The sequence below is a fragment of the Typopeltis vanoorti genome, chromosome 2 (assembly GCF_054136105.1).
Source record: "Typopeltis vanoorti isolate ZY-2024b chromosome 2, IOZ_Tvanoo_1.0, whole genome shotgun sequence".
NCBI lineage: Eukaryota > Metazoa > Arthropoda > Arachnida > Uropygi > Thelyphonidae > Typopeltis > Typopeltis vanoorti.
In genome coordinates, this window is record NC_143550.1 from 70,843,147 (window position 1) to 70,854,285 (window position 11,139).

Genomic DNA, 11,139 nt, shown 5'->3' on the forward strand with positions numbered 1-11,139 from the left:
ATATTGTGTGTGCAGTTTGAGTCTCCCATAATGAGTCGTATGACTCCTGGAGGTGCCTGTGCAATAATATCTGCTATGGATCTGAGTGGCATAATTCATACTAGTATTACTGAATAATTAGCAGGTCTTCAGGTGATGAAGTAGCTGATTGTTAATTACCTTCAACTTTCAGAGAATACTGAGATTCTCAAGATACAAAAAATTGTGTGGTAAGTGTATATAAATGTCTCTACTTTGATTTTCATTTTTAAAAAAATGATAAAGGAGTTCAGTAGATATCTAGCAATACCTGTTGAAGAATTTACAATGGATAGTGTGAAAGTAATGCCTGTTTATTTATTTATTTATTTTTTTTTATTCAAATATAGAAGCTTCATACAAGTAGCTCAAAATGACCAATTAATATCTCAGGAGTGGTTTTGGAAAATGGTGGGCAGTATGGCTTTGTACAAGGTTGGTCCTGCCATAGTGATTTATTCACATTTTATAGTAGTGACAGTAGAATTAGATAAGGAAAATGGCTACACCCATGATATTCCTGGACTTTGCAAAGACATTTGACAGAATACCACATGGAAAACTATTACAAAAGTTAGAACAAATGGGAATGGATATGAAGCTAGTTGCATGGATAAGGAGGTGGCTAATATGCAGACAGACAGACATCTGAGAGTAGTATATGGCAGAATGGAATCTAGGAGAATGAGGGTGACTAATGGAATGGCTTAGGGCTCTGCTAAGATAACTACTTGCAATGTTTAGTTGATAGGCAGAAAAATGGGGATGTTATATAAGTTATTAAAGGGGGTTCTGTAAGATTCACACAAAGGAAATTTTTCGATACACAAAAAATAGAGAGAGAGAGAGAGAGAGAGAACCTAGAGGTCACCAATGGAAATTGTGTAAGAGTGTAGTTAGTAAGGGTGTATGGGCTAGATTTTTTTGCATGGAAAGTGTGAGTGAGTGGAATAGATTGCCAGAATTACCTGTGAGTGCCCTGACTGTGAATGAGTTTAAGGAGGGGGCATGCTAGGTTTTATTTATAAAAAAAAAAAAAGTTAGAGTGTGTCTTCCACAATGAGTCTGGACTCTAAGGAGATACCCATATAAAGATCTGAACTATAGTCTGGTTCAGATCTATAGTTAGAGGCATCCTCTAACTGGCACCTGATTAGCCCTCTGAAGGATGCCATTTTGCATATGATGAGGAGAGCTGAACAAGCTGTTTGTGCAGAGGTCTAATGTCTGAATAAAGATTCTTAAAAGATCAGCATACACTGGCTACATGCTGACTGTCATTCTCTATTCACTTTCTGGCAAAAGTGCATAGAGAATGATAGAGAATTAATTCGTGTAAAGCAATTGTTCAATTGAATTCTATTTTCTCAGTGAAAAAATATGAGGCATAACATATACGGCATCTCATACTTTCAGCTAGTAAACGTAATTAAGCAGTTATCACATATACGACTACCAATTATTTCAGACTTACGTTTCACCTAGCAGATATTTGTTTACTTTTGTTTGTTTAAGGAATGTGGATATCTTTATTTACTAGAATACCACATGTAATATTCAGTAGTAGAAAGTAAATTTTGAGCAGTGCCGTGGGTGTATGGGCTAGATTTTACTTATTAATTCATATTTTACTTATTATCATCTTAATTGATGCATGCTGTTAATAACTGAAAGAGATTGTATTCTTAGAAAATTATTTCTATTTGAAACGGCCTGCTAATTTATAAAATAATATGTAAATATATTTTTACTTTTAGGCATGCTGCAAGATTTGATTGTGGTAGTAAGTTCATTTTAAAGGTTAGCCTTCTCGATAGTAATATGAAGTGTATTGATGTGTTTGAATATGGACCTTATGTGGAAGAACAATGGACAGGAAGACAGTGGACACAAGTAAGTCATTTTTGTGTAACACTGAATGATCTGTTATCTCTTCACTTGACTTTAACGTAATATTTTTACCAAACATTTAAATCTGTTCTCCCATAGTAGCCTATGTTTATTAGTTGCACGTGTTTTTCTGGATAATGTTTGTTTTGCAAAGTGGAGATGGGAGCACACTTCCCCTTAATAAATCAGTTTTATTGTTCTTACAAGTCTTTCTCACATCCTAGATGACATTTAAATGACAGACCTCATCGAATAGCACATCACAACTGTTATATAATACTGATAGTCATTAGATTATACAAGCAGACAAAAGTCGACCACTAATAGTCTTCTACTCTCTTCTCTTATCTAGAACTAACTATTAGGAGATTGACCACAATCCTAATCAGAATATCTCAACTACTAATGTCTCTATTTACAACCTGGCAGACACCTTGTTCTCCTCCATTCACCCTCAACCTTTATTTTGCATATGCAATATTAATGACATCTTTACTATCCAGTCACATCCACAATATACAGTTCTGATGATATAGAATTGTGTATATCATCAGAACTCTTCTCAATAGAGCCCACTTCATCTTTTCTAATTTTTGTAACCTACAACAAGAACTAGATACCATCAAAAGAATTATGCAACTAAATGGCTTTAACCTCCATTAATAATCAGAATGTTTGTATTGAATTTTATCATCCCAGCCATTGTTTTCCTTTCATCTCTCCTATACTACAGCTCTTTGCTTAATAAATTACTTAAGGAAATTACAACGTACAAAGGATATAAATTAAATTAGACTTTAATCTATAATTCCAATATTTAGGCAGTGTCATGTTGCCATTTTCACAGGAACTTAAAATAAAGACATGTGCATGCAGGCACTACACATAGTAAATGAGGACGAAGCAGGAAGCTGTTGTTTCTCCTAAAAGTCCTGATGGTGCCCCCTAGCGGGCTATGTAAATATTCTTGGCCGTTGGGCTGAAGGCCTTCTGGTGTAAGTCTCCCAAATATGGGGCAGTCTCATGCAACCAAATTTGTTGAGGTTTGGCATGCTTCTTAGGGCTGAGGCTGATTCCATGAATAGCCTTTCAAATTTGAATTTACTACAGTGTATTATTATAGCTTTCTTCTACTGTATTCTGTGGCGTGTATCCAGAGCATGGTTGGCAAGACTAGAGTGGCTGTACTGGTGAAAACGGATGTAGTCCTTGTGTTCTGAAATTTGATATTTGCTGTCCTGCCTGTTTGGCCAAAGTATGACAGTTTACAGCTGCAAGGGACCTGGTATACACCAGGTAGGTCTAAGGGAAGTGGTTGGTGTTTTGTGGAACGGATAAGGGATGCCAATTTTCTATATGGTCTGTAACAAGTGGTCAAGTCATGTTTTTTTAGGATTTTTGTAATTTTTTCCGAGGTGCCTCGGATGTAGGGAATGGTGATGGATTTAGAGTAATCCTTGTTGTGAAGTGGGGGGGGTTGTGGTTCACTGGTTTCAATATTTTTTGGATTTTTTGTACGTTGTAATTTTCTTAAGTAATGTAATAAGCATGTATAACTAACGTCTAAGCCTTTCTACGAGAATTACTACATCTCTTTGTCAAATGATTTATAGGGATGTTATTAATTCCACTTAAATATCATTTAAACACATTTTACTTATCAGAATTGGGTCCCTTAATTTCATTAAAAATGAGATTGTTGGTAATTAGGTTAATGCTTAAAATATAAATGCAAAGACTTTTCTTGCGTGTTTTGTCTTTGTAATAATTTAAGTTTCCCATGAAAAAAATATAATGTAAATCTAAGCATATAGTACTATCACAGCATCCCATACATCCCTTGAAGATACATATCAGGAATTTGATGATGGTGAAAGAATATTCTTTCCAATTAAAAGCAAATTTCCTTTAAATAAATTGTGAAAATGCTACTGTTATAAAGATCAAAGAGAGGAATATGAAAATAAATGAAGGTGGCCAAAGTGTCAAGGACAATAGTGGTGGATCAGAAGAAATACAAAAAGAAGTGATGAAATATGAAGAGAATAGCAGACTGATTTAGAGTGAAATAGCACACTTTCAAGGAATCTTTCACAAGAGACATAATTATATGGCAGAAAAAAAATAAGAAAGGAAATAGAAAAGGAAAGGAGAGAGAGTAAGGAGACAATATTTTATAGCAATTTCACGATTAGGGAGTTTGCTTAATGAGTGCATGACAGAATCGTACTTTACTAGTGCAAAGATTAATGATAAAGGAAAAATAAGAGTTAATAAGTTTGTCCGAAACAAATTATTTGAAAGGTTAAATATGTAGAATGCAAGAAGATATGATAGTTACTGGAAGAATGAAGAGGAAAATGAGAGTGTGAGCCATCGTATTGTAGAAATAAACGAGAAGGGCTATGATTGCAAATGAGTCAATATGAGCCCGATGGAATATTTTGATGCATATGTACTAATGCCAAAGTGTCAAGAACAAGGCTGAGGAATTTTTGGAGTTTGTTAGCTTGAATTGGCAAAAAATTTTAGGCTTTAGTGAGATTTAGTTAGGAAAATAATGTCACTGGAATAGAATGTAATGAATATGATGCTTTCAAGAAGAAAGGAAGGAAGGAAGTGCTACTAAAGATAGAAGTGCAACTAACAAAAGTGGTAAGTTCAGCAAGAAGGCAAAGTTGAGAGAGACGGCACGTTTGATGACACCCTTATCTCATTTTGCTAATAGCAAAAGGAGATACAGACGACATGCATTGGCAAACTAGCTCGCTGAGCACAAGGCAAGTAATCATTAATGGAGACATGTGTTGGAAGGTGCATGAGGAGAGGGAATGAAATTTATGCAAATAATTACCCAAAATTCCAAGCTAATCACTTAGCTTGGAATACTTATGAAATATGTTTCTTATTAATTACTTTTTTCTTTTACATAATTTACATGTATTCTCAGTTCATCATATCAGTGAATTAATTTAGTATTAATAATCACTTACCACATGTAATTATTGGCATTAATAGTTTTCAGAAATAGCAGAGGAAAAGTTCTGGACAGGTTGGATTTTTTTTAGCCTTCTAGTTGATAACAGAAAATGTGTAAAAACACTCCAATAATCATGAAAGGTACATTTTGTGTTTTGCTTTGGTATACATGCACTTTATCTAGTGTGATCTACAAAACATATTTTAAGGTTCCAAGTAGCATCTAAATCTTTTTTCTTTTTTTTTTTTGCCAGAGTGCTTATATTATGAGCAATAATGAGAAATGTTAATGAGTAACAGAAAAATGGATATTTGCTTGCAGCATATATCCTGGACTACTAAATATTTCTGAGTACTCACGCTGGCCTCTACTAAGTGGAATAATGTATCTGCTATCCATTTGGCATAGCTTCAAATTCCACACTAGCATGAATTCTTGTGAATGCCCTTAGGTGGTAGATGATTTTTAGAGGCCTGAATTTAAAAGAATTGAGTGTTTTTGTCTTTGGAGTAAGATTTCTGGCTTCTCCATAATACTAATGAGAGCATGCACAATAGGTGTACAACCTTTTGTACATGGGATACATATTAAAAAAAAAAGTGTGGGGTGTTCTTACAGACCTGGTGGATCAGTTGTTAGTGATGAAGAAATGCATCACTAAATAGAAAAGATGAGCGCAAAAAGAGTAATCATAATGGGAGACTTCAATTATCCAAATATTGATTGGGTAGCAGTAGAATCTCATGAAAAGAATGAAAATGCATTTATTGAGCTGTTGCAGGACAACTTCCTCAAGCAGCATGTTAAAAAAGGAACTCGAGGTCAAAGAGTGTTAGATTTGATTATAGTGTCAGAGGGCGTATCACTTAAAGATGTAACTATTTCGCATCCAGTTGGTGACAGTGATCATGCGGTACTTGGGAAGTGACTAAGTCTATGAATGTTCCATTCAGAAAAGGTTACATGCTGAACTACAAAGAAGAAAATTATGACCAACTGAGGGGTATACTGAGTTCAGTGGAATGGGATCGGTTGCTGGATGGAAAGAATATCGACATTGCATGGGAAGCATTTAAACAATACTTAAATGATGCAATATCAGAATGTGTCCTGAGAGTTCGAAGAATAAATAGAGTTGGAGTCAAATGGATGTGTAATCTTATTAAGCTAGATATTTGTAAGAAAAGGACAATGTGTAAGGAATACTGTTTGCATAAGGATGACATCTGTTATGAATGTTATAAGCAGCAGGCTAGAACAGTTGCAACTGTTGTACAGAAAGCAAAGTCTGAGTATGAAAAGAAACTGGCTCCGTGTGCTAAAGACAACCCACAAGAATTCTATCGATATGCTACAAGTAAAAGAAAGAATGAATATGAAAGAATAACTCTTCTAAATCCAGATGGCATGGGGGTTACAGATGCAGAAGAGGTTGTTCAGTTAACGAGTGCCCATTTCGTTAAAATCTATCAATCTGGTGAACACAACATTGAGCTCACTGCTAGCTCTTCACTAGATGAAGAAACGCAGGTGTGAGGCCAAGGTATTAGAGCTGTTACACAAATTGAATAAGAATTCAGCAATAGGGACTGATGGAATATCAGCACGTGTGCTAAAAGAGTGTTCAGCTGAACTGGCCATTCCTTTAACCAGAATGTTTAATATGAGTTTCATAACAGGGAAGATTCCACAAGAATGTAAGGAATGTATGGTAATGCCATTGCATAAGGGTGCAAAGACCGATGTATCCAACTATTGACCAATTAGTATCTCAGGAGTGGTTGTGAAGATTTTGGAAAAATTGGTTAGGGTCTGCATTCAAAAATGGGTTCACAGTTAATCTCTACTTCGCAATGAACAACATGGGTTTACTAAAGGAAGGTCAAGTTTTTGCAACTTGCTCACATTCTATAACACCATTGTGTTATAGTTCCAACTAGACAAACTATAACACCATTGTGTTATAGTTTGTCTAGTTCAATGTTACCATTGAACTAGACAAAGGGATTGGATACAACATGATACTTTTGGATTTTGCTAAGGCTTTTGACAGAATACAGCATGGAAGTCTGTTGCATAAATTTTAGAAAATGGGTTTGGGTTATACAATACTAGCATGGATAAGAGGATGGCTGACTGACAGATATCAAAAAGTGGTATACGGGGGGGATCTGAGTCTGCAAGGTTTAAGGTAACAAATGGTGTACCACAAGGATCAGTGCTTGGTCCACTGTTATTTAATCTGTACTTTAATGATAATTGGGAAGGATTTGACAAGCGACATACAGTTATTTGCTGATGATACAAAGAGAGGTAGGGTAATCAGGAATACTGCTGATATGCAGTCTTTGCAGAATGATTTGAATAGGCTGGAATTGTGGAATGGGAAAATGGGTGTCAGTTCAATGTCAGTAAATATAAAGTCATTCACTTCGGCATGATTAGATATCTAATGTCGTATTATGTTGGTGGCATTAGGCTAGAAGAAACTGATGAGGCTTAGGGATCTTGGAGTGTTAGTAGATAGGAAGTTGAAGTTCAGGGGCCATGTGGCAAAGATTGCAAATACAACTCAAAAGATAATTGCAATGCTGAAATGAATGTTCACATGTAAAGTTAAGAATGTTGTTTTGCCTCTTTACAATGCCTTGATAAGACTCATTTGGACTATTGTGCACTGGTCTGGTCTCCTGGTTTCCATTGTGATTCTGATATATATTGGAAAGAGTACAAAGAAGAGTGTTAAAAATTATATCATTTTTAACACTCTTCTTTGTACAAAATAAAAAAATGTAAGCGTGTTAAAAATGATATCAGGATTGTGGAATACTGATCATGAAGACAGATTGAGAATTTGTAGACTGTAGACACTAGCAAACAGGAGAAAGAGGGGTGATATGATTGAGACTTACGAACTTGTGAGAGGGCATCCTTGGAAGCTGTGAATGAAGGCTGCCAAGAAGGGTGTGAGGGCTAGATTTTTCTCTTAGAGGGTGGTGCGCGGTTGGAATGGATTGCCTTTGGATGTTGTGAGTGCAAGCAGTATGAATGAATTCAAGAATAAGTATGATAGCTGGTGTGTGTAGTATATGGTCTCCTTCGATGAGTCTCTAACTCCCTGGAGGTCTCTCTTAATAATAATAATGATAATAATAATCTCTGTAAAATACATTTTGTAATTTTACACAGAATGTACAAGGATTGTCCACCGTTTTTAAATATTTTCACTGCAGCGCTGCGATCGCAATGGTGCACATGCGTTCTGAGTTTGTTGATTTGTTAGCAAGGTGTTGGTGCCATTTTCAGACATTCTCACAGTGCTCACTCTTCTTGGTGTGTGTTCATAATGTCTAAGAAGATTGAATCGCCCACCGCATGTGAAATTAGGTCAGCTATCTATTTCTTGAATGCGAGGAATGTTAAAGCAGCTGAAATTTATTGGCAAATTATTGAAGTTTATGGAGAACACGCAATGAGTGATTCGTAACACAACTTCTCGCGAGCTTCGGCTGGGAACAATTCCATCATCCCTTATATCGTCCTGACCTCGCACCAAGCGACTTTCACCTGTTCAAACATCTGAAATCTTTCCTTGGTGGCTGGCAGTTTCAAGATGACGACAATGAGGTCAAAGAAGCAGTCGATACATGGTTTGCATCACAGGCGGCAACCTTCTTTGGCGAAGGCATACAACTCTTGGTGCCCTATTATGATAAGTGCCTGAACAATGGCAGAAATTATGTAGAAAAGTAGTGAAAGTCGTCTACTTTAATTTCCAATAAAGTTCTTTTTGTAAATATATTTTTGTTTCTCTCTGACAGCCCATCTGAACTTACTTTCTGGACGTTTCTCGTATTTAACATATTAATGGTGTGACTAAGCATGAGTAAAGAAAAAAGATCAACACCAGTGCATTTTGCAAAACAGTCTACAAAATAGGATATGACTAAGCTATGACAGACTTTATTTTTCTAAGACAACTGAATCTTATTAAATAAATGTTCAAAAAAAAAAAATAAACTTTTCTTTATCTATATTCCCAGAATTTATATTCAGAATTCATTTTTTCTTCTAGGCAAAGCATACGTTCTCTGATTATCCGGATGGCGTCCGATACATAGAGTATGGTCATGGTGGATGTGATACTCAATTCTGGGCAGGCCATTATGGAAGTAAAATGAGTTGTGCAACAGTACAAATTACTTTCTAGTTAATGTAAATTGTTTTATGAAGAAACTAGCCACAAATATACTTATATATTAGCACTATTCATAAACATTGTAATTACGCTTGAAAAAAAATATATAATTAAATCCTATAGTAATTTATTATAATTTATAATTGAGATCATCAGGTAATTTATGATTCCTAAGGGTCATCAGTTACAATTTATTAGTCTTACGTGAATGGACAAAAATCTTACAAATAATGCACATCATCCTTTGTACTAAACTGTACATATGCTTGTATAAATAAAATATTATAGCATGGCTGTTTTGCTTATTATTAGTGAAATATTCCCATGTAATAATGGTTTTTCTTTCAATATATGTGAAAGATTTCAGAGCCTGTAAGATATTAATGGTGTGAGTGGGTGTCAGTAAAGAGAAAAGGAATCTGTTAATATGCAAAGTGGATTTGTACTTTACCTTTTTTTTAAAAAAAAAAATACATTAATTCATTCACTGGTTGGTTAGCTGAGGATGTGGTTATACAAAGGTTGGATAAATGAAATATCACTCAATATTTTTGATTTAAACACACTAATTTTATATGTAGTTCTTTAGCAAAACATTATCCATGGAAATACCTACAGAAGAGTTATAGTATTCTGTTCTCTTGAATAAACAGAACATCTGTGAGAGAGTAATTGGAGTGAATATGTAAGAGAAAGGGGAGGGATCTTCAGTTAGCTGGATTGCTCTCCTCTGAAGAGCATCAAGCATTCAAGTTTCAGGTGCACCATCCCAAATTATTATTAGTTTCCTGTCCTCTGTGAAATCACAAGACTCATTGTTGGAGGTCAATACAAAGTCTATCACACCACTCCTTAAAATCATCCACAGTCTGCACATTCACCACCCTCTCAGACAATGCATTCCATGCTCCTACATTGTAATATTTTATTTTGCAACTTCCAGGGATGGCCTCTTGTCCTTGCTCCTTTTCCTCGTTCTACCATATGAAAAATCTCCTCAGTGTTAATATGATCATAACCCTTCAACAGTTTAAATATCTCAATCATATCTCCCATTTGCCTTCTGTCCACCAAGCTCTGTCCTCATAATCAGCATTGTACAGTCTTGATATCATTTTTATTATCCATTTTTGCACCCTCTACAAGGTTACTTCATCCCATTCAAATCCTGCTCACTAGATCTGAGCACAGAAATCCTGAGGTGGTCTGATCAGAGCTTTATACAATACTTTTATCTCTCTTGGTCAATGTTCTCCTCAGCATTGCTACAATTCTCTGAGATGTCTTAAGAACCTTTGCAGTATGTCCTCAGAAATTCAAACCTCTCTCTGCGATCACTCCAAAATCCATTGGTTTCTTCCACTTCTTCCAGTATAACTCCAACAAGTGAGTATGGAGCATGCCATCTGTGAATCCCAAATTCTAAACCTTACATTTAGTTGCATTAAACTGATATCTCCATTCACTTACCCACCCTTCCAGCTTATTCAAATCCTCTTGAAGAGCCAAAACATCAGCACTATTACTAATAACCCTTCCAAGCTTCACATTATCTATAAACAACTGAACATCTCCCTGTAGTCCTGTGACAATATCATTAACATAAAGATTAAATAGCAGTGGTCCCAGGGACCATTGCTATTTAATCTCTGTGGAACTCCACTCGTAACCTACCTACTCCCTTATACTGCTTCCCCCTTATACAACTCTCTCTGATATCTATCAGAGAGCCAATCACCATTCCATTCCACTAACATATTATCCATATGATGCAACTTAAAAATCAACTTCTCATGTGGTACCCTGGAAAAATTTAAAAAAATGATAGTGTATGTCTTAACCTCATCCACTGAAGGAAGCCAGATTACTAAAACAAGATCATCCTTGAACAAACAGCCAAGTTAATGGCACAGTCAGTTCCATAGCACGTTCCCTTAAAACACATAGTGAAATTCCATCTAGTATCCCTGCCTTGTTGACATTTAGCATGCTCAGTATTCGGAACACATTCTCTTCATTCACTTCTTACACTTCACCACTCAGTATCCTTCTA

General features: G+C 35.6%; 1 protein-coding gene across 4 annotated transcripts in view; it reads left to right on the forward strand.

Annotated features, from left to right (window-relative positions):
* LOC150109158 (F-box only protein 44-like) overlaps positions 1 to 9,380 on the forward strand; it is a 59,437-nt gene extending 50,057 nt beyond the window's left edge. For all 4 annotated transcript variants that reach the window (XM_090411784.1, XM_090411794.1, XM_090411802.1 and 1 more), the window contains exons 4-5: positions 1,776 to 1,911; positions 8,964 to 9,380. In XM_090411784.1, coding sequence (XP_090267910.1) covers positions 1,776 to 1,911; positions 8,964 to 9,098 — 271 coding nt within the window. In that variant the 3' untranslated portion in view covers positions 9,099 to 9,380. The remainder of the gene's footprint in view (positions 1 to 1,775; positions 1,912 to 8,963) is intronic.
* The last annotated feature ends 1,759 nt before the right edge of the window (positions 9,381 to 11,139 follow it).